Source organism: Cimex lectularius, unplaced genomic scaffold (assembly GCF_000648675.2).
Source record: "Cimex lectularius strain Harlan isolate CLEC.00 unplaced genomic scaffold, Clec_2.1 scaffold8, whole genome shotgun sequence".
Classification (NCBI taxonomy): domain Eukaryota; kingdom Metazoa; phylum Arthropoda; class Insecta; order Hemiptera; family Cimicidae; genus Cimex; species Cimex lectularius.
Genome location: NW_019392656.1, coordinates 1,858,141 through 1,886,130, shown reverse-complemented (window position 1 = coordinate 1,886,130; position 27,990 = coordinate 1,858,141). Strand labels below are relative to the sequence as shown.

Genomic DNA, 27,990 nt, shown 5'->3' with positions numbered 1-27,990 from the left:
TGGCAGTATGGGGTCAGACTTGGTCTTGTCCTTCCAGCTGCCGAAGTTTGGATGCATCAACAGCTAAGTCATTTCACCCCTAACGCAATCTAAATCTAAACCCATCCACTCCCACTCTCTCTTAAATTCAGTTTGTTACATGCCACTCACTTGGTGTGGTGGAGTACTTGATATTCCCCCTCCATGCTCAAGTATGATTTTCATATCTGAAGGCATAACTAAACCTCTCTATATGGATCAAGGAGTGGTGCAAGTAACAATAGTATGATAAGTAAGTCTGTATGTACATGGTATACATCTTTTAGCATGTTATATACAATAAGAACCGTTATATTATAACAAATAGATAAAGTTTGAATAAAAACATTAGTACTATTGTAAAATATAATAATGTTTTTGGCTCCAGTGGTAGTCTCCTCTTGAATTGCTTATATTTAACATTTAAGCCAGATTAAATTACTTCAATACAAGGCCAGAAGAAAAAGAAAAAATCCAAGTCTAGAATGTTCCATTGTCTATTTGGTTGCCTTAGTGACACACGGCAGATACTGTTATTTAAGAATTAACTTTTTTATTTATTTTTATACTTGACCCATTAGTTTAAGGATATTCGCTTTAAAAAGTATATTTCATAATCTACACAGAAACAACACAAACTTCGTTCACAGAACAAAGATTATTTAGTGTCAGATAATTTTTTTTTTTCATTTTCTCCTTACATACACATGGTTCTGATCTGCTTTATTTGTTAAATTGCTTTAATTTTTTTAATGGCAATCTCAATTTGTCAGCACCCCATTTTTCAATTAATCTAACCAATCAATAGATATAATCTGTTTTGATAAAATTCAAGTGGCCAGTGTGTTGTCACCTGCATGACCCACACTGATAAGTTGTTTTATACCTAATACAAATCTGCTCTGATTTTACAAATGTATTTAATATTCTTATTTGTAACCTTTTCCATTTATTTTTCACTTTCGACTGCGCAGAATCCTGAATACGATTCTTGGTCTGTTTAATTATTATTCATTAGAATTTAAACGGTATAATTAACAGTGATTTTTATAGGAGGAATGAAAGCCTTAATAAGTTTTTGGATACAGTTATTTACAACGTGAAAAACAACGCACAGGGATTGCCGCTAGATGACTTTCCATTAGTTAATGAGACTGAACATGTAGATAATGTAAGTGAACATAAATTTTATTTAATTATAGATCAAATTACTAACTTGTTACTTTGTAACAACAAATAGTACTTTGTAATAACAAAATATATAATAAAATAAATTTAATATTGTAAGAAATATAGAATCTTGTCTCATCATTCATTGAAATTAAAGAGTAATAATGAAAGAAAAATTTGCAGACAACTTGGCTCAGTAAAATCTTCACGATGTATAAATTATACAATGGAAGCATCTACAATATTACCACAATAGGACGCTCTAAAGATTCTTTTATTTCATATAAAGGAAATGTACTTCAATTGGATATTGGAGTTAATTTTAAAAGGATCCAGGTTTGTTCTATAGATTTCACATTAATGAAACATTTAATTTTTATTATTTTTTATTTAAGATCAATTATTACTTTGAAGCGAGTGGATATTACAATTTTTTATCACAGAATCTTCTAACCGAGTCCATTATTAATGATTTAAAAGTAAATTTTGAAGTGGCCATGGACACAAAAGCTTTAAATGCTTCGGTGACAAGCCTGGATTTTGCTGATACTGGGTGAGATTTTTATTTGTCCATTTAAGAATAAATGGATTAACTCTGTGATTTATTGTAGGCCCATGGTGATAAATTTAAAAGGGTCAGAGATATCAACTTGGATCATCCAACAGGTTTTGAATATCAGTACGACCTGGTTTGAAAAACGTATTCTCAACGCTGTTAGTAAAACAATAATAAAGATAGTGAATGAAATTTTCAAGGAGATACTTCAAGGAATCAAGGCTTGATTTAAGGATTGTACTATATTTACAGAATAAAAACAATTTCAGCCCTCCCAAATTTGCTGTATGTTCTCGACGACCAACTCCGGAGGATCTTTCTTGTGCCGCATGAAGTAACCTTGTACTTGAGCGGCACTGACAGGTTTTTTTTCGCTCAAGACTAATTGGGCAAATTGTGTTGAGAAATCCTTGTCGGGCGTTTGGTAAAAACGGTTGAACATGTTGTTCAATTGATGCTCGGTGCAATGGCCAATGAACTCCTTCAGATCAATTCGTCCAGGTCTGACCAAAGCTGGATCTAGTCTGTCAAGTTTGAAAAAGTGCTATGATTAAATTATTTGATTGTTTCTTAACAATTACCTGTCAATGTAGTTTGTAGTCATAAAAACAATTCGTGCTTCTGTGCTTGCAACGCCATCAAGACAGTTCAAAAGTCCAGAAAATGTAACCCGGTTAAGGCCCTCATAAGCTGTTGCCACTAAAAAAATAAAAATTTTATTATTAAATAATTTTATTATAGAAAAAGATTATGAAATAAAAATAATCCGCACGCTGTTTGTTGTCCTCTCGACTAACAAAGGCAGCATCTATATCTTCTAGTAGGATTATTGTGTTCTGCGGAGCTACGCTAAGAAGATGATTTAATCGGTCATCCGTCAGCCCTCTCTCACTTAAGTTCAGTACACAAATACCAAAATTGAGCTCGCCAGCAAGGGCAGTTATAAAGGAAGATTTCCCACAGCCAGGCGGACCGTAAAGTAAGTACCCTCGACGGTAAGGAATACCTGGAAAAAGCTACTTATATAAATTAAAATGTTATTACTCCAGTATTTTCTTACGGCTGTTACCTCTATCCCCATACCATTTTGAAGCATTAAGAAAGTCTTTTACATCGGACAAGATCCTCTCAGCGACGCCTTCGTCTAGGACAACAGAGTTCAGAGGCCTACGTTTGCGAGGGTGGCCGAACGGACGCCATTCAGGCCCCATTGCCGTGTACATGACAGTCTTCCCCTCAGTTTCAGCGAGGGCAAGTTGCCTAGCTGAATATTCAAATATAAATTAATCTTTCACTTCTCGATAAATGTTTTTGAACAAACCTTCCTCGAGGATGTCAAAATAGACTTGTTTGTCCCAGCCAAAAGAGGTCAGAGTTACTGTCTCCCATGGGACACCCATGTGCAAATCTAGAGTATGCTGTTCCCTTGTCCTATCGACTTTTATCCATGTTCCTCTATACCTAAAAATGTCTAAATTTAACATTTTGTGGAAAAATAATAAGAAATTATGATTATGTTCGATAGTCTCTCCTTTCCTCAAGTTGTCAGTACAAAATACAACTACAATGTTAACTGATGTAATAGAGCATAACTTTAACTTGAAAAGACATACTGGTTTGTTTTAATAGATGTGGCAACCTTCGACTATGTGTGGCACAGTGGTCAAATTTTTAAGCTAATCCATTACAATTTCCCCAGTTACCTATAAAGTTAACTTTACCTGAAGATCTAGAAATTATGAAAATAAAATTGTCTGTATGTTAATTGCTTAGAAAGTTGTTCAGCTAATCGATTACTTTGTTATAAGTGTAGTATAATTTAGTTTTTATGGCCTGGTAATTTAAAATGTTAATGATTCAAATAAAAGAAATAAAATGCAAACTTTGATCATCCTGGTTTGCCTATTTTCCAAGCTTTGCCTTGGTTTTGCTTGTCAGACGTGATCAGCATTTCACCTAATTTATTAGTCAGTCCCCCCAGCATTTCTCCCAAATCTGACAGATAAAATGGAATAATAGCAGACAGGATGATCAGACTATTGGTTTATGACCTCACAAACCATAATAATGAGCACAAAACATTGAAATATTGCTTACCTAGAAACAAATTTAGCTAATCTATCATAATCAACCTTATAACGATCTGTCAATAAAAATTAAAAATATAATTTATAACAACTTGTTTACGTAAAAAAGTAAGTACTTGAAAAAATGTGTGCCGACGCTGGGAATGAATTCGTATTTAGTCTTGATGTGGCCGGTGTCATGTTGCTCAAAGCTGGTCTCAACGCTGAGGTGCTGTGTCTTTCTCGCGCCACGGATGGTGATCCAATGAAGTAGCCAGTTGTAGCTCTTGTCCCTGCATGGCACCTCCAGGGTTATCATGTAGTTACGTCGCAAGAATATCACCGAAGCCTGCAGCCCCTTTCGCAACACTGCCGCTGCAGCGCCAATGCCGAAGAGACCGAAGCCCGCCCCGAAGTATGGGTTGTCTCCAAGGGATGAGACATAGTCGCCTAAAGTCATTTTGTTTTAAGATTTTCAACTCGTGACCTGTAGGAAGTTTAATTTGGTTGATTGATTGTGTCTAATTAGTTAAAAATTAAGATATTAAACATCAAATTCTATCTAATAGAGCAATTTGCTCACATATATATCTTTTATAATTATAAAATAATGTAATAAATATCTTTTATAATTATAATTATGTATTTGGATAAAATTCATCTTGAGACAACATATACGATTAAATTACTTTACTTACTAAATTTAATAATAAAATAATATAAAATAAATACGTTTAAAAGTTAATGCATGAAAATAATCTTAATACTTTATTTACCATAAATCTTTGTTTCGCCCGCTCGACTCCCAACATTATTCCGGTTTTGAGTGCTTTACAAAATATTACCAGTTGAAAAAATTATTACTAAGACTAAGCAATAATTTACTATTAAAAGTAAGTATAAAAACTAAGGGAAGGTGATTTGACTGTTACAGTTCCCAGTTCCGACTCGTGCATTAGTAAGTTGGAGTGGAAGGTTATTTAGTAAGTCGCCATGTCGACTTGTACGTCTGACTGGCGTTGAATGGACACCTTTAGTCATTAAACTAATAAAAAATATTTTTTTCAAAGATAAAGAAAAAACGTGAAAATATAAGAAAATTGTTTTAAAAAATCACTAATATATAGACGAAAAACAATAACATTGGTGAAATTTGAATATAAACATTTTTTTTAATGGTCTTATGAACATAGCATATTAGCCATGGAAGAAACAAAAAAGTGTGTATTTGATGCATTGTGCTAATGGGGGAAGTATATCATGAAAAAAAGGGCCAGGGGCGTTGGTGGGAATCGAACCCACGACTGCGATCACACACACACACTCTCACTCTCTCTCTCTCTCTCTCTCTCTCTCTCTCTCTCTCTCTCTTCTTTATCTATCCATCTACTCTCTCCTCCTTATCCCTCCCCCTTTCACACCTCTCTTTCTTAGTAATAAAAATGAAATAAATAGATCAATTGTAATAATAATTGCCACCTAAAAACCACAGATTCTATTCCTCCCACAGACTATCAATCTCATTCTCATTTTTATCACCCTCTCACTCTCTCTCTCTCTCTCTTCTTTATTTATCTCTCTACTCTCTCCTCCTCATCTCTCCCCCCTCACACCTCTCTTTCTTAGTAATAAAAATGAAATAAATAGATCAATTGTAATAATAATTGCCACCTAAAAACCACAGATTCTATTCCTCCCACAGACTATCNCTCTCTCTCTCTCTCTCTCTCTCTCTTCTTTATTTATCTCTCTACTCTCTCCTCCTCATCTCTCCCCCCCTCACACCTCTCTTTCTTAGTAATAAAAATAAAATAAATAGATCAATTGTAATAATAATTGCCACCTAAAAACCACAGATTCTATTCCTCCCACAGACTATCAATCTCATTCTCATTTTTATCACTCCTCTCTCTCATACTCTCTCTTTGCTCTCTCTCTCTCACACTCTCTCTTTGCTCTCTCGCTTTCTCTCTCTTATTTATCTATTTCTCTACGCTCTCTTCCTCATCTCTCCCCCCTCTCACACCTCTCTTTCTTAGTAATAAAAATAAATAAATAGATCAATTGTAATAATAATAATAGCCACCTAAAAACACAGATTCTATTTCTCCCACTGACTATTATTCTCATTTTCCCTTCTATCACCCTCTCAATCTCACTCCTCTCTCTCACTCTCTATCTATCTATATATATAGTCCATCTATATATCTACCTATCACCTATCTATCTATATAAGTTTCTTTCTTTCAATGTCACGAGAACAAAAAACACCTATTTTCTATAATTTTCCCACTACTCCCTTTCTGTCAGGTTGTACTTTACATTTTACTTCGCTTCTTCAGACTACGACTAGTCCATTTCCTTAGAGAAAATAGGTTTATATTGGAAGACGTAAAATAATTTTTTTTTTTTTCAATCTCAACAACTATACCGTCAGGAAATTTTGTATCTCCATGATTTGTTGTTAATATATAATATATTTTATTCTAACTGCTGAAAATCTTGTTTAATTTTGGTGTGTGTATTGTTTACGAGGTTTACACGAGTACATTGACATGTTAAATTCATAATAAATGGTATACAGTGTAAAAACGTTCTATTTAGAAATAGTCTCAAGCCGATTCCCTGCTGGTGGGAAAGTTGTTTACAAGAGGTAGCAATTCCTGTAATGGATCGCTAAAGGGAGAGGACGACAGGACAAGAGGATATAATATTATGTACGTGGACGTATAAGGGTGGGAGCGTGACCCCCATGACGACGCGTGCCCCCCATCCAACCGTGATGAAACCATATGCAACCCACATCCAACGACAATTAACAATCTTTTAAAAGCACTCGTAACGCCAAAAGGTTTTTTTTCGAGAGGCCTCAGATTTAGAGATTATGTTTAAACCTCAATGTTATTAAAGGAAGAAATGGTTTAAAACAATTGAAACAAGCCACAAGCCAACGATAAATAGGTAATATATACAATGATTTAATTTTGATGATTGTAGTTGTTACATCTTCTGAACTTGTTAGTCTCAAACAGGTCTTGTTCTTTAAACTTGACAGTCAAGACCAAGTAAGTTAACATAATCTTCTACGTATAACTTTTCTTCATGTTTTACTCGCAGATCTTGTTCTTTAAACTTGACAGTCAAGACCAAGTAAGTTATCATAATCTTCTACGTATAACTTTTCTTCATGTTTTACTCGCACTTATTTCAAATATAAAACAGTACATTAACCGACTACACTGACTTTACTTTGTACCAACATGATAAAAATGTAACAATGTATTTAATTGTCAGAGGGATGTCTGAAATGATCAATTTCATGAAAATAACAATATATTTGTTGTTTTATTTATATTTTTTATAAATTCTAATAAACCAATTGAATAAATCTATTAATAATTTTAATTACTACTCTATATTCTTCCTCGTACCAGTTCAAAGTCCAGATCATGGTACAGGGTACACGTTTCCCAGAAATGATCTTTTCCCGGATAAAAACCCTATCCGGCCCTCATAAACTGAGCCTCCCACAGTTTTCGCCCCTGGTCCCTCAATTGTATCCGTCCACTATTATGACCTTCCGACATATGCCAAAATCTTTTTCCCACATTATAGGACAAAAAAAACTTGTGGTCCTCGCTAATTTTCAACGGAAGTATTGATTAGACGGGAAGGTTTTTAAATAATAATTACAATCCAATTAAAACAAATAGATTTGTTATGTAAAAAAATATTGGTACATGAATGTTATCTTTAATGTACTTATCTACCAGAAAAGTGTCCTCCATCGTCCTGCAACAAATATATACACATTATTAGCTTATACTAAAAATTAAAAAGAAATACAAAAGAATTAAATAAAATTATATAAAGAGAGACGAAGAAGAATTAATTAAAGCATAATATTTAGGAACTTGTAATTCATAAATACTAACAAAACCGAGTTATATGTTATATTTATCCGTTTATTTATTGGTAAATGTATTTATTTTTATGTATTGACCAACAAAATTTGTTTAAAAAATCTCCCGCGTGGTAAATATTTTTTAAAAATAAAGATGACACTAAAAATTAAGAACAAGTTTTTTTTGCCTGAGTAGTATAATCTGTTTTCGAACTACCGAAGATTATTAGAGAAAGAGCAAGAAATAGAAAGGAAAAAAGAGAGAGAGTGTGTGTGTTGTATGAAAAGGAGGGAGAAAATGAACGGGTGTATGTAAAAAAAGATAGGTAAATAGATTGTGAGCGACTGAGTAAAAAGAATAAGAGATATGAGGGAGAAGTTGAAAACTTGAAAAACAATAGATACGTAAACAGACAAACTAATAAATTGCATAAACTTTGCAAACTCCAACTATTTACTCAAGCTCTGCTTGCTGAGAGTTGGCTTCATAACTATAAGATAAGTAATAAGCAATAAGTAATAATTATTTGCATTTTTATAAATTATTATTAACATAATTACAAATTATACTTGTATTTATATTTTATTCTTATGTTTATTTATTATATGTAATATTTTGTATGAAGCATAATCAATAAATAGATAGATAGAACTGAATAAAAACAGTGAGAGAGAGAGAGAGAGAGAGAGAGAGAGAGAGAGAGAGAGAGAGAGAGAGAGAGAGAGAGNATCAATAAATAGATAGATAGAACTGAATAAAAACAGAGAGAGAGAGAGAGAGAGAGAGAGAGAGAGAGGGCGAGAGAAAGAGAGGGTGAGAGAAAGAGAGTGAGAGTGAGAGTGAAAGGAAGAAAGTGAGTTAGAGTGAAGGGAATAGATAGAGATAGGAGGAGAGAGAGTATGTGTGTTGTGTATGTAACAGAAAGATAGTTTTTTATTAGCGTTTCCATGTGGGGTATTTCGTCAAAAGGCAGAAATAGAATTCAAAATTGAATAATTAATAGGAAATATTGGCCATTGTCATATAAATTACTTGCAATATCTTTTTAAATGAGTGTTTGAAATGTTTCACTAACTAAAAAAAATGTTATTATAAATTTCATGTAAGGTCTTGGTTGAGATAAAAAGTCAGTGTCAAGAGCGGGATTCGAACCCACGACCTTCGGCTAAAGTGGTAGAGTAGCGGCGTATTTAGCCGAAGGTCGTGGGTTCGAATCCCGCTCGTGACACTGACTTTTTTATCTCAACCAACACCTTACATGGAAAGAATAATTAATTGAAAGATGTAACTTGCTCAATAGACCACTAAAACGTAAATGAGCTATTATAAATCTTTTAATCCAGTAACGATTTAGTATAGAATAAAAATCATGATTGGTGATGTCTCAATGCTGACACGAGAATAGAATAAGTTGTCACATATCCCTTACTGAGAATTATTCGCTCCGTAGAGAATGCTAACTCAAATAATTTTTTTTTATAATTAAGAAATAATAACGGTTTTTGAATGCCTAAATTTGAAAAGAATAATTCATCTATAGCATGTTCAATTGCAATGGAAAAGGCGTAGTGATTTGAAGCCAGAACAGCTTTCACGCAGCCAGAAAACACAAACAATAGAAAAAAAGGAAAAAAATATTGAGAGTAAAATATGCATAACAATACAAGGCGGGTGAAAAAAAAAAATTTTAATCGTATTTAAATATATATTTGTTCAATAAAAAAGAAGAATTTTTATAGTAGAAATTTTGCGAATAGTTCCTGGAAGATTTGATTCGCCTCCGGGAGCACCTCGGGTCAAACGGAGGTCGCGGGTACCATTGCGCAACGGATCCACATAAAGATGGTTGTTGATGGCATGAGTGCAACTGGTCGCCGGCTCTCTCCCTCCATTCCCAGCCACTCAATTGACCTTTAATCCATCCCAATTGAAGAGCCGTCAGGAGCAATTGCCACCAATTGAAGACAATTGTATAATAGTCCCGCATACGTCCCTCGAGCCCTCCTCCCTTCATCGTCCCGGCGCTACAAAAACTCTTCTTATACTTTTTACTTCCTATTCAAACTCGAGGAAAAAAGCCAGGGATACTGACTCAGAAACTCATCATCCCCCCCCATTCCACAAAAGAATTTTACAACTTCCTGTCCGCAAAATGGTACTTAAACTAGCATAGTTTATAGCTGAATGAATAAAAAATTCTGAAATTATATTATTTGTATTGTAGCTTATTGAACAATATACAGCAGCGTGGAATTTTCTTTACTAACAAAACGTTTTCGACATCATGACATGAGTCCTCTTCAGCGATAATTACATTTATATGGCCTATAAAAAATCTTTTCGATTATATTGTTTTCCAGTATAAAACATATTATATTGTACATGCCAGTGGACTTCCCAACAATGTGTAATCTTTTATTCATTTAACACTCTAAGGTATCAAACTTGTCAATTGTGACCTCGTTACTTTTTTATTATATGTTTACATTTTATTTTTTATGTATGTGTTAATATTACTTTATTGAGTACAAATTGTTTTTTTATCTTTTTGCAAATTTACATTACTATTACAGATATTTCTGTACACTTACTCTATCCAATTTAATCTTCAATCTTTTCTTTTATATTGAGCCAGGCTTCCCAAATTTGTTAGCCAGCGGACCCCTTTCACAGAACAAAATCCAGGGCGGACCCGTCTCATTTAACTATTTAAAATTAGTTACTTATAACATGTAGTCAATTAAAGTTTTATAAATTAGCCAATTTTAACATTAACATTATATTGACATACTTAAATTTTATGTTTTTTATTTATAAAATCCGAAACACAAAAACCAATTTGGACAGAACAAAATTAATAGGTAAGTAAAACGGGAGCCAAATTCAAAAGAAATAATTTGAACATTAATTATTAATGAACTAATGGGAAGGGTGAGATTGTTTTAGCCTACAAAATTTGGATCTGTTGTGTTTAATTTTTGACAGCTGGAGACGGATGATGAAGACAGCTTCGATATTTAGCTTTGGTGGCTGAGAGCGGTTGAAATTTTTTTATTTTCCAGACGGAACCAACACTTCAAACCAATTTATCAAACTCGCAAGTAGATTTCAAGGTGGAGGTTGAAATAATGTTTATCAATATTCGTATTCAATTGAAGACAGACTGGTTGGATTTATCAAAACTTAAAACGGTTTTTGAAACTTAAACGCCCATTCATGGTCTTGCAGCGTTGTATCTAGAGCTGTTGGAAAATAGTGCTTAAAGGACATTTCCAAACTTCGAAGGTGTTCACCTATTTCAGCAATCGACGTGCCGTTCGCAAGCTCTAGCTGGTTTTCACTTAAGAAATCATTTAACACATGAAAATACTCCACCTCGTCCTTCTTAACAGGTTCAACCCAAAATTTGATTTTTCTTTTGAAGGGGCAAACTTTGCCATCAGCATCGAAGGTTTTGATACTCTTCCCTTGCAAAGAAAGACTCATCTCATTCATTTTCATGAAAATATTTGATAAATACGCCAGTACACGATGCCATTTCTCATCACTGAAAACGTTGACCAAGTTAATTGAGGTCCATCAACAGAGATAAGACTTCAGAATGTCATTCCAGTAATCGTGAAAGTATTTTCCTTCAAGATAGCCAAGGTAGCTACCTCACTTCTGTATGAAGAAGCAGGGAATGATAAAGACTTGCCATATTGTCAGTATCGTGAAAAATCTTGACTTCAATAGTTGCAGTTAGATATAATTAATAATTTGAACAGATTCATCCAAAACTTTCTCAAAACAGGCTGGCATTTGTTTCATAGCTAAAGCAGGTTTGTGGAGAACACAATCCTTAGATTTATCTTTTATTTTAGTAATCACTCCGATCGTTTGGCCAGTAATTGCATTTGCACCATCTGTGCACGCGTCTATGCAAATAGGACCTAGGAATTTCGTTAGTCGTAAAGAAATCGTACAACAAACGGAATATTTCGGCATCTGTTGTATTGGCAGGAAGTGCACAAGAGAAGATCCTCGTCGAAACATCCCGTGTCTTCATAAAGGATAAAAGCCAATAAAATAGCCATACCCGCAGTATCTGTTGATTCATCGATTTGGAGAGAAAATGAATTGTGTTGGATGCAGCGGTTCTTTCACATCATTTGATAAATGATGTATTCGTCTTTTGACAGTATTGTTTGATAATGGCACTCTAGAAACCTTTAAGTTGTACTGTTTTTTCGACAAGCTGCAAGATACAATATCGTTAACACACGGTTTTATGAGCGTTTCAGCAATGGTATGAGCTTTACCTGCCCGTGACACTCGATAACTTATCAAGTAATATGCTTTTATTGAGTTTGCATTTTTGTATGAGTTTTGATGAACGTTTGAGAAGCACTCAGTTCAATGCGCTTCTTCGTGAGAAAATCATTCTGTTTCTCCGAGTTCTGGGTGTGTACCCTCAAAATATCTACTCTATTTAACTGGAACCATTGAACTATTTTGAAAAACTTTCACGCAAATCACACGCTGAGCTTTACACGCATCAGCGTCTATAATCCCAAATCTAAGTAGCTCTCGTGGTACTATCGCGTTTTAGATATTCCACTTCTACTAGCTATTTGACCTGCACCCTGGAGACTTGTAGAATTTGAGCATCCTGGATCCAGCATCAACAATGGAATTTCAAGGAAACCGAACGACCGTCCAGTCTTGTCCCACTTACCTTACCTATTTTGCCTATGTGGGCACAAATAAACGTAGAATGAATTGTTATTATTTTTTTAAATTTTATTTATCCAATCTACTTTATTTTTGGAATTATTTTTCTCGAATTTCGTCGTGGACCCCTAGTCTAGAGATAAATGAGTAAAAGGTTACATTCTTCACAGGTCCACTGGTATATATAGTTAATATTACAAATATAATATATTTTAATACTATAAAACAAAGTAAACATTTTTTGTAGGATACACAAATGAAATTAACAGTTAAGTGGACTCAGGTCATAATGTCCAAAACGTTCAGTTAATAAAGAAAATTCTATGCTACAGTATTTTGTTCAATAATACAAATAATACAATAATAATACAAATAATAAAATTATAAAATAAACAGCAAAAAAATTAATTATAATTTTAAAGAAATATCCTGTAATTATTTTGATTAATCTGAAAATCTGAACATAATTGACCTGCCCGCCGAAATTCGGCGCATATGGGCTCTAGCCACATCAGAAGATGGTGTTTTACACGAAGAATCATAGTTTAATGATCTCCCTCTCGCTCTCTCTCACTTACCCATTCACTCNTCTCTCTCTCTCTCTCTCTCTCTCTCTCTCTCTCTCTCTCTCTCTCTCTCTCTCTCTCTCGAATGTTATACGACAGTTTGATAAGTGATGAAGCCGAGATTGGTTCCAAGTAATGAAAATAAATGATCGGCAAAGACCATGTCTGGACGATTGATTTGTTAGTTGTCGTGGTTCTGACATTTTGGTCGAATGTTTAACAAAGTTGAAACGTCTGGAAATTCGGCAGCAGAACGGGACACAACGCAACGTACTACAAAGTGAAAATTAAATGTAATCGCTCTCCTTGTTTGTAAATCGTAAAGGGGTTAGACCTATTGGTAGTGCACCAATTTGAACATTTGGAAAATCAACTCTGATATTTTTTATGATCTATCGTTGTTGTACTTGATAACCAGACGGTACTTTTTCTTTCCAGAGTGAGCAATGCGGAAACAATTAGAGCGATGAGCTCATTAATTAGCGTTCACCGTTGGAATTAGCGTTTCTATCCTACGACGGGGGATTATTTGCGCCGGGATGACGTACGTTTATTAAAAAGACATACAAAGAGGGTGTCCCTTCCTGTCGAATGAGCTAACTTCCTTATTAACTGCAACGAGGTCCTCCCACCGCCTCCTGCCAGCTGAACCAGTGCCAAATAAACTAAAACACTGCAAACGATGTCGTTTCATTTTGATTATTGCAAAACGGACAGAAATCAGATGAGAAATAGACATTTTACAAATGCCGTGAGCTTAAAACGCTATTCATGTAAAAGGCGATAAACTTTTGTTGATCGCGTTAAAATAATCGGTGTTAGGAGTACGTTTGTAAAATTAAAACTTGTTTAATTTATCATAAAATATTTAATATACTGATTACCGTAGGATTAGGAGGTTTGTCTATATAAGTTTTAGAAATTCTTCACAATTCGCCCTATGTACTCTTACGAGTACAAAAGAGCTATTTCACGAATAAAATGTTTAAAATATTAATCTTATATCTGTTTGTTGGAGTGTTTATGTTTGTGTTTGGTTTTGTTTGTTGGTTTTGCAGGTTGCGTTTTGTTTATCTTTGTATGTGTGTATATAGCCCTTTTAGGATAAATACTTCTCATAGGAATCCTGATTATCAATGAGCACCTCACACAGAAGGACAAAAGAAAATGAGGGAACAGTGGAACCTATATTTTGGGAATTATATGTATTTTCTTAAATCACAATTAAATGATTTCTTTACGCTTTGACAAAATGGCGATCCCAAGTTTATGGCTCGAAGAGGATTGAATATAGTTTGCCTCTTTGCGACCTTACGCATGTAGAAGGCAACGAGAAAGCGGATGCCCTTGCAAGAAGGCTGCTATACCGCTGATAGGACCCGAGCCCTTCTGTTTCATAGGAATCCGCACTATCATTGAGCACCTCAGACAGAAGGACAAAAAGAAAATGAGGGAATAATGGAATTCACTCATTGAACACTAACAATCCAGGAACCTCCTAACACACTTCAGAAAGAAAGAGGAAACAGAATGCATTAAAGGAAGCAGGAAAAAATTGCGAACCCTAACAGGTTTCTTAACAGGATACTGCAGACTAAATGGACACCTGAAGAAGATTGGCATAATCCAACACGGCACATGCAGTTTCTCCACACGAAACAGAAAAAACACCAATACACCTAGCAAACTGCGGTGCTACACTTGTCCCTAGGAGGACAATGTAATCGTAGAAAGATTCAACCACTGAAACCTGGCCTACTAACCAAGTACCTTGATCAACTAGAACTCTCCAGTGTGCTACACAGAACGGGAGATACAACAGTTCTCAAGTGCGCGGTATAACGCATCCCGACTGATACATCTACATACAAATGTAAAGATATGCGTCTTTTTCTTTTTATGTGCATTTGACCTTTTTTATATTTCTTATATAAAATTATGGTTAGGGGGTTATACCATGACCATGTGTACTCTATTATTAAAAAGATTCAAGCCTCCATTTTACTGGAGCCTTCGCTCCTTTGCACCACAGAAAACTAGAGTTCTTATTACATCCCTAATAATTCCTGTATTCTCTTCTCTTACTATACTGCTATACTGTGGTTTATAAATTATTCAATTATAAATAATTAATATTTTAGAAATTATATTATTGTCATTATTGCTTTGTATATTTGTATTATATATGTGTTTTATTGCTATTATTATTCTACTATTCTTATAAAACTAAATTTATTTCCAATATATGTACATATAAGGGGGCTTTAAGGCCTATTCGTACCTTTAAAATAAAAAAATAAAAATAAAACCTTTCTTAAAACAAGAAATTAATAATTGATTTCTACTTTATTCTGAAATGTGATTTACAGGTCAGTATAAAAGCCCGAAGAGAAAAAAAATGCTTAAATTATAGTAAATTTTATGTTAAGGATATAACACTTAATCTGTAAGAGTAGTTAGATAATATATTTATCATTGTAATCCGTTATTAAAAGAAGCTAATAAAACAAATTGTAGTTGTTCTAAATACACAGGCAGTGTGGTGGAAGTTAGAATTGTTGCCTTCTGACACACTATAAACCAACTCAGTCTGTCCATGAATATCTTATGACTAGCCTATGGAAGGCGGAAGGTACACCATAAACATAATTTCAACTAAGCCACCCAGTGTAACAACAATTTTAAATCGTGCATTGTTCCATAGACGTTGAGATTCTCGAGTTATTTCTTGGCAGATGTTTTTTCGGCAAAAATCCACTGATTCAGAATAACCACTATAGCACAAAGATCTATATCAGCGGGCTTTGAAAAAAAGTTAAACGTTGTGAGATTAACGCTCGTATAAGGGTGTTGTGCCTCCTCGGGGGTCTTTCACGTTGACTAGCTGGATAATAACGGCATCGGCATGAATGAAGAGCACGGAAAGATAATCGAGGATCGGTCACTGACGTGTTGGCAGGAGGTATCCATACGGGTACATCAGGGGTGCGTATGATGCTATCAGGAACCACTTGAGGCCCTTTTAATACATTACACGCTTCGTCGCGCGCTCGCCCCACGTTCATACCTCTTCCTCAAGTTACTTTATTCATGATTAACGGATCCACACTTCAGAACACTGATGTGTATGATCAAGATGTTTAAGCCTTACATCGGACAGATAAAAGACAAACCCTAAATACTAAATACTTCCTTTATAGGCCAAGTTGGTGATGGACGAGAAGAATAAATGAATGATCAAATTTTAAATTAAAAGTTTTTTTTAACTGTATCAGATATGTTATTGCCAATTATTTTTTAATGTTTTTATTTGGCTGTACATAGTACGTTTCTGCTGAGCTTGATAGCTAGAATCGACATGAAATAAGTTGGCCCTTATTTTTATTTCTATGGGAACCTTTCGGGCTACCGATGATGGAGTTATATTAGCCCACAATTGGTACTCATTCACACAGATACATATATTATATACAGTACAGTACATATATATTAGGTACACTATAGATGTACTAAAGTAGTGAAAAACCCCCGATTCTTTTAAAAATCGGAACATGGAACTCAATAGCGCACTCTCATTCCTAAGGACTGTCTTTATATCGGGTGCCATACTTACCCGCTCCCTGTAAGGGGCCAAGGCCTGCCATTCCTTGACCAAGTGTGACATACTGTGGCCTTTCTGTACAAGCGCTGGATTTGCCCAAAGCAAGTGCTCATCTTATTTATTATTAAAGTGTGGTTAAATTCGATTTTTTTAAATAACAGCAAGACAAGAGCTGAAACAACAATTCCCACTGGATTAACATACATAATTTCATATACATTTATATGATTTGGATGGAGGATGCTAATAATTATGAAAGCTGAGATAAAGGTACATCTGAAGAGGAGTAGGATCAGTCCTGTATTTAATAGTTGTTTGAGATGCTAAATAAGATGGCAATGATATGTATACGATATATCCCTAATCCCCAAGAAGATAATTTAGGATAATTTAAACAAACCTTGGTGTTGCAAAGTAATCCAAGAAGGCTTTATCTTGCTGACAAATGGTCTAAATCTGCTGAACACCTAGCCTACTCAATACTTAATTGACCGTAATAAAAAAATCTAACTACAAACGAAAGAAATTAGTAAAGTAAATCCCAGTAAGTAAATGTCCAAATAGGTCGAAGTAATGCTTTATAATGAGTTAGTTTGTTGTTTACCGTCATGTCTGATTTCGGACCTATTCCTTTCGGTCCTTCGTAGTTGTCGAAATCATCTATTTTGTCCTTGTCTCTTAAATCTTGTGTCAGAATTCCACGTCAGTTTACTGCCCACTTATATCCCTAAGTATTTTACTTGTGTAGATGTCGATAGTTCTTTGTTGTGAAAGTATAGACGTGGCAAGGCTGTTTTTTTACCTTCGGCATAACTTGGATGTATTTGTTCTCGTTCAGCTTCATTTTCCATCTTTTGCACCATTCTTCAATGAGCTCAAGATGTTCCTGGATATTGGAGGTGCAAGGTAGGGGTTAGGAGATAAAATTGCAGTATCGTCCACGTGGGTTATAAAGTTGATATTGGGATGTATCGGCAGGCCAACAGTATAAACTGTTCATAGAATGGGACCAAAAATGCTCCCTTGTAGGACGCCGGCCTGGATAGGTGTGATATCCGAAAACTTCTTGCCGCATTGGAAGCAGCGATCAGTTAGATAGGATTTTAGCGTTAGGTAAAAAGGAGTCGGTAGAACAGGTTTAGTTTGAACAGAAACCCCGGGTGCGAGACCTTGTCAAAAGCTTGGAACATGTCAAAGAATGCACGCTTTCTCTTTAATTACATGACATAGATACGAACAGTCTACTGGAGTTAAAATTACATAGACGCCAAAATTTAAAATTTGTACTGCTTATTAAATAATAGATTCCTTAAAAAGCATAAATTTCTATATATCATTTATATTACATTTACTGGTAATATGAGTTTTGGAAGTATTATTAAATAATAACATTGACTTAATTAATTATATACAATATTTTTCGAAATGAAAAATTAGTGTCACAGGCGGGATTCGAACCCACGACCTTGGGCTAATAAAACTTAATTGCCTAAAAACAACAAACAGCTCAGCTTATATAGAAATTACGTCAACCGGGGTTGTATAAGGAGTGAAGAAGAATTTCTTGTTATTGATTTACATAAACTGAAATCCGCATACATACACGTGTGCGGAGTTGAGCTATCACATCTCGCAGCTCCCCGGCAATTCCAGCTTTTGGGTAATTTACAATCAATTACCGGCGAGCCTCGAGAATCGCCCACCTCGTGTGTTGGCAGTCCAGGGTCAATCTTTGGTTTATTATTCCAGCCACCGATGATGGGCTCCAGGGACTATCAACAGGTCATTTCAGCCCACAACACAACCAGTCTCCATACCGTTCACACTCACTCTTAAATACATTCTTTCCTTACATTCATACCATTCACTCAGGGTAGTTGAATACATGATATTCCTCCTCTACACAATTATAGTATATAATTAATCTAATTGAGGGTCGATGAGGCTCTCAATATTTCGCCATCGCGGAACACACTAGTGGAATACCCTCTCACACTACACATTTAAGCTAGTAATTCCATTCATTCTCAACAAACACTAAGAAACACTAGATACATATCTACATATCTATAAAAGGACTACATATAGCATAAGACGGTAAAACAGTCGTTTCCTCTAAAAATCGGAATAGGGTACACAGATACCCACTGCCGTGCCCAAGCACAATACTCATATCGGGTGGCTTTCCTACACTCTCTCTATGTGAAGCGAATGAGTAGCTCCCTTCAATAAGTGCGACACATCGAGCAACCTTCCTCTACATGCTGGAATAGATACGCGGGCTTTGGGGGAAAAAGTAAATAGTAAAAGAATATAGTTTGCTATGCATTAGATTTGAAAAGAGAATAATTGATGGGAATAAACCACATCCAGAGCGTCCTGTAAATCGATGTTATTTGAGGAAATTGTTGAAAATTTGTTGCTTTCTGCACCACGCGCAAGTATTTTATTATCAATAAAAATTATAAATAAATAAATTGGTGATTAGTTGAAGAAGTTGGAGTAGACTTCGTTTATCCGAAAAACCGTGTTCGGAAAAGGTTTTTCGTCAATTCAATGTCAAAAGTCCTTTCGAACTTTATTTATTTAGAAATCGATTAACGGTCACTAATCACCACACAGTCCTTTCGAACAATGTGCATTAATGAGTACCTTGCTATTTGAAATTGTTAAGTTCCTATTCATACACCGTTAACGTGGAGAATTAGATCAAAACTTTTTGTTTCATAAGACAAAAATAAAAGTTTAGGTCTCGGGATTTTTCCCAAAAACTCCAATAAAAATATAGGGAGGAACAGAAGTTAAACTCACCCGGTTTATTGAGTATTACTTTATTAAATGCAGAATATCATCACGATTTATTACTGCTCATATAGTTTATTTTTATTTATTCTTTAAAAACCTACATAATGCGTATATTATAGGTAAATGTATAATATATATGTGCTGCGAAAATTACTTTAAATCAGACGGGTTTTCTACGTTTTTCACGATCGTAGGCCGAATACATCCATTTGAAAATCAAATTATACGAATCAGTGAATATATATCATTAGGGAGATCTGCCTTTAGCTTTCTACAAAATCAAAGTATATGAAGACCATAAAAGCCCTGAGATATAAGATACATAAATTGATGTTACAATTTCAATAGGGAATGGACAATATGTACGCACTGCCATCATTATGTTTGAAACCATAAGTTTAAGTAGATGTTCATATTTTGTTAACTTTGTGAATTATGAATCAACGTTTCAAACTCCTGATGAAGGGGATATATTTCTCGAAACCTTGAGGAAAGGACTAAATATTTTTATTTTATGTTGGCCTAATTCATGATTTTTAATGTACAAAATTATAATACTGAAGGCTGATTAATATAATATCGAGATTATTTCTTCATTTTCTTTATCGTGCCAACGACACACAACAATGACATATCTACCCACAAACTTTGATTAAACCTAAAATTTCTGTATTGTGAACATTATTGTATAAATTCATAATCATATCTTATATGTATTTGTATAATTTAAAAGTTTGTTTATAAATTCCAGGCCCTGAAGATGATCTCAATAAAGATCGAAACGTTGGTACGATAAAGAAAATGTTTATCTAAACCTACATCACACCAGACCGCATCTCACGATCTCTAAATAATCGGTCCCTAATTATTACATTAATTATCGGTCCCTAAATATAACACATTATTTGAGGATAACTCTTTTTAATGATGTAAGCAAAACGATGTACTGCCTGTCTTACATTATTATTTTCAAGATTGATAAGCTCTCACTTCTGCAAATCAAAGGTTATTGCAGAGTATAATAATCACTGATTTTTAAATGGCTGTATTTTCTATACGATGTAATTAAGACATAGTTTGGTATAGTGATGCTTTTCTCAGCATATACATACTTTTTAATGGTTGAGGCAAGTTTTAATAATTACAACACGTGTATAATTTACAAATTATGCAGAATTTGAAGAGTTAATATAAAAAATGCATATGAATGATAATTGATCATGATGATATTGGCAATTTTTTCCTTGGGCGAGAAAGTGTTGTGGAAGGTACTTACGTGTGGGAGTGGGACGATCGGTTCGGCGAATCAGAGTGGTGAGTGGGGGGCAACGTAGGCGGAGCCCGTTTCCGATTGGCCCGACTCGGGATTCGGAGTAGGCGCGGATTGGCCGGCCGAGAAACCCACCCCCTCACGACTCCAGTCGGCAACCCCCGTCCACCCGGCCCGCCGGAGGAAAGCTCTTGACCGTTTTGTGTCTTGCAGCCAACTGTCACGGACCTCCGTCTCTCACCACCACAATTGTAACAAATAAGCTCGATTGACTCTAGTTGGCTGAATTGGTCTTAACTCGGTCCCTGCTTAGCGCTCGTATGAATTTGATTAGACCAATTTATAAATTAATAACAATCAATGAGTTTTGTTGTCGCCCTTTATTGTTCTAATTAATCGCCAGGCCCGGTTTTGTCCGATCGCCGGACTTTGTTTTCCCTCGCGGCCCGAACTTTTTTTTTCTCGAGTTCAATTTTAACCGGTCTACTTTCATATATGTTCAAATTGGAGCCGACAGACATGGAAGGTGCGCCGTTTGACGACACTATTTTCTCGGATTTTTCCGGCAATGGCAATTCCATTGGGAAACTTCAGAACAACGGGAACGGAGTCCATTCCATCCAGGTACATAAATTCGAATTTATTAACAATAAATGATACGATTTTATATTTAAATGGATCAGAGATGAGCACAATTAGGCAGAAAACACTTGGTTTCTTCGACGAATTTTCGAGGAATATATCCCCTTCATCGGGCCAATTATTGAATGGACGGTTAATTTATCCCCTTCTCTGTAAATTCAATTTTTTATTCCATTATACTTTAAAATTGTGAATCTTTAAATTATTAATTAAAATTTCAGTCTTAATTAAGGGGGTATATTCCTCGAAATCTCGACAAGAAACGGAGTATTTTCTTTCTAATTGGCATTATTTTTTAATAATTATTTAGAGATGGTGAGATGCGGTCTGGTGTGATGTAGGTTTAGAAAAACATTTTCTAAACCATTAAATTCACTAATTTCGTGGTCTGCTTGACCAATTAATATATTACAATTAATTAAGGTTTTTAGTTGAGATAAAAAGGTCAATGGGTTAAGGTTTTTCTAAATCTACATTACACCAGACCGCATCTCACGATTTCTAAATAAAATCATTAAATAACTGCCATTAAATACCAAACATTATTTTTTTAATTGAAGTCTTCTAACTAATTATATAGGAAATGATAAATAATATTTTTTGTGGTTTTGCTAAAACACGAATTCTTTGTGGTTCTTTTCCAAATGTAAATTCACCGTATTTAAACATTTATTCTTACTTTTCGCGAATTTACACCCATCATCAGTATCTTTAAAAAAATTTCTCACTATATATAGTTTCTTTTAAAAGATATATGACCATTCTGCATTTGCCGATAAGCTTTTATCACAAGGTTTTATAATATATTATGTTTAATATTACAGGATTTTATATTTAAAAAACCACATGGATTTTTTTTTTATAAAAACCAAAAATCTAAAAAAAGACAAATTAGTCTTAAAAAATTACATATTATAAAAAAACACCTATAATAAATAATATGACATTTTCTCTTGAGATCTGTGTGATGATCTTATCTCTTGCTTATCGTTTTGGTCTGTCAGACGCGTTTAGGTTTCGCCATCAATAGAGGTGGGTTGGTGTTGTTTTTATTGTTCTTTGATTAAGTTTTATTCATTATTCTTTAAATATATGTTGTGAGATATCGTGATGACTTCTGCTAAAGCAGTGTAACCCACTGGTGGTGCCGAAAGTACTTAATGCGCCTGACTTAAAAAAACATTGATGATTGGAAACGGTCAAACTACAAATAAATTATATATTACATATAATTTATTATTATCTGGTATTTAAAATGGAAATTCCTAATTAGATCATAATGTAGCATCATCATCACCAATCATCCTGGTCTGCACATCCACGCAGATATCGCCTTTCGTATTGGTCCACATCTTCAGGGGTCGGTGTTATATAGTCAGTCGTGTCTTTTGAGATAGCTCATACTTATGAGTCTGACAAAGTTTACAAGCTATAGGCCCATAATCACTTCGCGACACCGCTCAATGCACGTTTCACAAATACATAATACCCTTCTTTTTTCAAATAATTATTTATTTAAAAGATTATGGTTAACAAAGTGAGTACAATAAAAAATGTACTTCCAAACATAGTGAAAAGCCGAAACACCTCTAAACATCTCAATATATTGCAATAAGTTGATATTATCCGATAAAGCATTACAAATAGTATCAAAATTTCATTAAAAATATAGTATTTATTTAAAAAAAATAAAAAATCCAAGGATTTTTGTATGTATTTACGGCTGGATTTATAATAATCTTTAAAAAAAATTCTTTTTACTGGAATTAATAATCACATGGTCATCTATTGCGTTAAATAGACTACTTAAACATCAAAGCTAAACCTATATTCATTCTCATTCTTAATTAAACACATTTATACATAACTATTTATTATAGGGTATGTTAACTCACATAATCCCTTGTCTCAGCGATGGCCTAGTATGTGATACCTATGGAGAGCTTATACATTAACACTTATAAATACATTCACTCACAAAGGCCTTTACCAAATTGACTAACTTAAACTAGACATTTCTTTAAAATAATTAAACGGGAAATTTAGAAAACTCTTCGCTCAGTTCAATAACAGCGTAGCGTGCTATACGCTCTCTGTACAGAACCAAGGCATAACATGCTTCCATTGTTTAGGGCAGAACATGCTTGCTATATACACCAGGCATAAATAAAAGGTTTTATTATAAGCCAGTTGGTCAATATTGATAATTTAATTTGATTGGATGATAATTGGAATATTATTATTAATAATCAAATGCTCGTACTGAAATAAAACTTTTTCGTTTTTTTAAATACGTGCCAATATATAAAATTGGTGATGCAATGCCGAACTATGCGCACTTGATTTGCAAATAAATTTCGTGTATTTTTCACTAAGGATACGAAAATCAATAGAAATTTTTACAATTGTGTGCAAACTAAAATTACCATCAATCCCCTCACATTTCACCTATTGTTTCTTTCTCTGTTTCCAATTTACCGACACCAATTGAAATTAACATAGAAATACTAGTGTCCTAATAATTATTTTCCAATTTAATAGACTATGTAGTTTGCCTACCCTAGTTTTTTTAATTTTAGATCTGTACAAAAACAAAGAAGTGAACGAAACTTAATCGAAGAAGCTTTATCAGAAATATATTTGCATACAAATTCAAAAAGCAGGTTTTTTACTTAATAAACTTTAATTTAAACCAACAACAAAAACAATAAATTTACTAATATATCATTAGGTCAAATAAAATTATTAATTATCTGAGAAAGCTGCCTTAACTAGTTCTAATATTTTGGATTGTATAGTATTTAAAAAAAATATTAATAATTAATATGTCCCTGTTTATTATTATTGTGACTTCATGATCAATAAATTAGTGCGACAAAACATATTGGAGAACCCTATCCAATTTTCTGGTCAAGAAGAATGAAATAACTAAATAAAAAAGATCAGTATAAATATTCAGACTTTCTTTGCTTCGATAGTAGTTTAACGACAGTTTAGTCATTTTGCCTGCCTTGTATTGTGATTTAATTATTGATTGATTATTGATGATTTGTAGTTATTTTTTCATATATTGAGTTTTGAATATTGAAATATCTTGGGAAAAAATATTTTGAACTTATTATAATTTTTAACAGGTTATGTTGGGACTTCAATGTCCGGATATGGATCAGCTTCAAGGCATGTACCACACCGAAGAAATGACTTTGATTGAGGAACAGCCGCCAAAGCGCAAAGAACCACCAGGTATCATTATCGTAAAAAAAATCTTTTTTTGACGCCGTTTAAAATCTATAAAAATTGCTATTTTGATTTACAGTAGCTGTCGAAGCAGTCACAACAAGCACGAGCAGTAGCAGTAGTAAAAAGTCAGAATCGAAAAGTAAAAAAAGTGATAACAACGGGGTTAAGAAGAAAAAAACCAGGTATGTACATTTAAACCACACTAACCAAACTAACGTTTAAAGAATCCACATAACCTCTACACAAACAAAATAAATGAGACACAATTATTATATGTCATGATATTAAAAGATTTTTTATAATCGATTTACCTTGTTCACACGTTGCAATTGTCCATTATAAAACCAATCGAACGACAGTATTTGAATACAGTGAGGACCCACATACTTATATCGCAATAAACGAAGTTCTCATGGGAATCACTAACGTTCGATACGGGCAACAAGTAGTAAAAGAGCAAAATAATACGAGAAGAAATCGACTTTATCATAATTTTAAACAATTTAAAATGGTTTCCTCGTTGTTTCAAAAACCAGGAAGATCAGATTTTTCCTATATTATATGTGAAAACATAAAATGTAAGGTACAAATATTCCGCAGTTCAATTTTTTATTTTTATTTTTGGTTTTTAATTGTAATCGTTCAGCCCGGATGATCGACGAGGTCATATGGCCGGCACGTGGACATGAGGGACGTCATATGGGCCCTTCGGAATTAATTGGGCTGCCGAGTTTTGCCACTATTCTAAACCCTGCTCGTTTTACAGGACGACGTTCACCTCGTACCAGTTGGAAGAGTTGGAGAGGGCTTTCGAAAGGGCGCCTTATCCTGATGTTTTTGCAAGGGAAGAACTGGCCTTCAAGCTCAGCCTCAACGAGGGGAGGGTACAAGTCTGGTTCCAGAACAGGAGAGCCAAATGGAGGAAAAGAGAACCGCCGAGGAAGACCGGATATATGCCAACAGCAAGTAAGTTTGCCCTTGATATAAGACCTTACTCAAAGCAGCCTGTTAAGAAGTGGGCAACGGTGCTCTTTCTTCTTGAACAACTACGAGACCGAGCTGGAGAAAAATTAAACCAAACTAAGGGGGAAAATCCCATAAGTTATACAGAAATCTAAGTTTAGATTGATAGCATGATAGCTTTTCATTGAAAATCATATTATCAGATTATATTTATTTCAAAACAAATATACTTTGTTAAAGCCAACTCTATCTCGATGCTTTGCACTCTCTCTCTCTCTCTCTCTCTCTCTCTCTCTCTCTCTCTCTCTCTCTCTCTCTCTCTCTCGATCTTTTCTTCTCTTCTCTTTCTTAGCTTTGTTGTGTATATTCTAAAGTACAAGTAGGACTTGACGGCCATTTGGTAACGTCACCACAATGCAAAATTTGTTCAAACCTCATACAATCGACATCCGATTTTGGCTAGCTCTGTTATATATGTTAAATGTATAACAGATACATTTAAGGAACAGTACAATCAAATTTGAAAATGTAAAAAAGATTGTTTTCTTACTTGGTACTCGCGGTCCAGTCATTCATTAGGTGCCATGTTTAGTGACAGACGTTGGTACCAACCATCCGACCAATATTCTTAGCTTTGTCTAGTACTGCATCATTTGCATGTCGTCATCAACTGACCTTTCCGTCAATTCTTTAGCCGGTTCTATTCTAAGGTGAATTCATGCCTAGAACCAAAATATTTTACTGTGAGGGTGAGATACATTTATTTGTATATGTGATGCTCGGCTTGTATAGGTTACAGGTTTAATTTACTAGATTGTTATTCAATTGTATAAAGTGATGTACAATTTGCAAGTTTTTTTCTGGTCTGACTGATAATTAAAATCTAGAAGTTTAAATTATTATTGCAAAGATAGTCGAGCTCAGCAACATTTTTTTTCTTAGTCTGGAAACCGTCCTAACTGACTTTTTTTTCAGGTTCACCGACATCAACTTTAAGCAACGGCGGTGCATTTACAAATTTGACCAATTTGAACACATACACCGGGACAAGCGGAAACCAAGGACAGGCGGCTTTGGTGGCTCAAGCGGCACCCACTTCTTCAGGAGACCCTTGGACTTCGTACACTTACGATTCTATAGGCTCCCACCCGAACATGTTGAACAGTCCGTACACAAACACCAACACGTACAACACTCCTTCGTCTCCGGTTTACTCTAACGTCTTCAGTAATATCCTGCCCTACCTCGAGTATTCCTATGGCGGACCTGTGAGAAACCACGAATTTGTACCATTAGAAGAGGAACAGTACGGCGCCATGGCGGACCTCGGAGCGGACAAACAGCCCATGATCGAATATGTGCCTCAGCTGGAGGAAAAGTACCACGAACAACAGGAGAAGAGGGACAATTTGGGATTCTGCTTCAAAGAAGAAGCCAGAGAAGAACCTAGGGACTACGTCCCCTTACCACCGATCAATTTCAATAACTAACATAATTATTTTCATTTTACCCCAGATTTATCGTAATATTACCTTTGTATTTTTATTGAAGTAATTTTTATCTCAAATATTTAAGTAAATAATGTACATATACTTTATAGATTCCCTGCGAGAGCTTTTTCCCCAGTTTTTTCTCAAAATCATTAGTAGCGTTACTTATTTCCTTTAATGTCTTAACATTGAGAGAATCCAAACTATTAGAAAATTTAAAATAATTTTAATTTCGATATTTATCTATTGTATAGTAAATTAATTGTAATATCTACTGTTTTTAAAAGCTTTTTATACCTTTAATAAGTGAGCTAATGTTAGACTGTAATTTACTATTTATGATGTAAATTTTCCTCCATAAAATTACTGTACAAAACATTTTATAAAACTTGTCAATGTTGAAGCTGCGTGAATAATTTATTAACCGATTATAAAGAGCAGGTCATTGTGCAATATAATGAAAACGACAGTTGATTTTTGCAATAATGTACACCAATGAAAATTATTTTAACGAGCTTTAAATACGTTATTTGTTGTTTTTTATATTTTAAAGAATTTGTGCATTCCTTGTGCCTTTTAATTTTATTCCGGCAATATGTATATACAAGTAATCTTAGAATAATCTGTGTGGCTATTTCAATTCTTTTTTAGTAGTATCTGTTTGTATAAATGTTTTTCGTAAAATGAGTTCGTTAAATAAAATATACGTTTATAAACAATCTAACAATTAACATCCATATCCTCTCCTTTATATATTCTATGTTTTGTTTACTAAAGGAAATAACAATTAAAAAACAAACAAAAACTTTATTTTTTCTCGAATAAAATACCACTTATAGAACAAGACTAGCTGGTAGGAATAAGTGACTATTTTGATAAAATTATAAAAAATTTGAATTTTATCCTTATCACAAAACGTGATCGCATTATCGTTGATCTGGTCAAAAATTGCAGATCTTTACTGAATATAGATAAAGATAAAACA

The 27,990-nt window shown here is 34.3% G+C and overlaps 3 protein-coding genes across 8 annotated transcripts; 2 read left to right on the top strand and 1 right to left on the bottom strand.

The window, feature by feature from the left end:
• The first annotated feature begins 240 nt into the window (after positions 1-240).
• LOC106669644 lies at positions 241-2,023 on the top strand. Of its 3 annotated transcripts, none has more exons than XR_002909817.1 (5): positions 241-271; positions 993-1,012; positions 1,072-1,189; positions 1,372-1,524; positions 1,584-2,023. XR_002909817.1 is itself a non-coding variant. In XM_014399243.2 (5 exons), the coding sequence occupies exons 1-5, from the start codon at positions 933-935 to the stop codon at positions 1,969-1,971; spliced, it is 693 nt and encodes a 230-aa protein (XP_014254729.1). In that variant the 5' UTR covers positions 796-932; the 3' UTR covers positions 1,972-2,023. The 3 variants fall into 3 exon arrangements, 2 of the variants coding, with proteins under 2 accessions (XP_014254729.1, XP_014254730.1); XM_014399243.2 differs by lacking the exon at positions 241-271 and having other exon boundaries at positions 796-1,012; positions 1,060-1,189; positions 1,584-1,741; positions 1,800-2,023; XM_014399244.2 differs by lacking the exon at positions 241-271 and having other exon boundaries at positions 804-1,012; positions 1,584-1,741; positions 1,800-2,023.
• LOC106669641 (mitochondrial chaperone BCS1) lies at positions 1,968-20,875 on the bottom strand. 4 transcript variants are annotated; one of them, XM_014399240.2, is made up of 8 exons: positions 20,677-20,875; positions 7,581-7,602; positions 3,948-4,260; positions 3,066-3,205; positions 2,814-3,008; positions 2,517-2,750; positions 2,326-2,443; positions 1,968-2,268 (listed from the first exon to the last, which is right to left on the bottom strand). In XM_014399240.2, the coding sequence occupies exons 3-8, from the start codon at positions 4,127-4,129 to the stop codon at positions 2,010-2,012; spliced, it is 1,128 nt and encodes a 375-aa protein (XP_014254726.1). In that variant the 5' UTR covers positions 4,130-4,260; positions 7,581-7,602; positions 20,677-20,875; the 3' UTR covers positions 1,968-2,009. The 4 variants fall into 4 exon arrangements, with proteins under 4 accessions (XP_014254726.1, XP_014254723.1, XP_014254725.1 ...); XM_014399237.2 differs by having other exon boundaries at positions 3,948-4,297; positions 20,677-20,873; XM_024224670.1 differs by having other exon boundaries at positions 2,196-2,288; positions 3,948-4,297; positions 20,677-20,873.
• A 31-nt stretch (positions 20,876-20,906) lies between these two features.
• LOC106669643 (ALX homeobox protein 1-like) lies at positions 20,907-27,692 on the top strand. The gene is made up of 5 exons (XM_014399242.2): positions 20,907-21,294; positions 24,447-24,555; positions 24,629-24,734; positions 25,319-25,518; positions 26,491-27,692. Exons 1-5 carry the CDS (start codon positions 21,166-21,168, stop codon positions 27,003-27,005), a joined length of 1,059 nt encoding a protein of 352 aa, XP_014254728.1. The 5' UTR covers positions 20,907-21,165; the 3' UTR covers positions 27,006-27,692.
• The last annotated feature ends 298 nt before the right edge of the window (positions 27,693-27,990 follow it).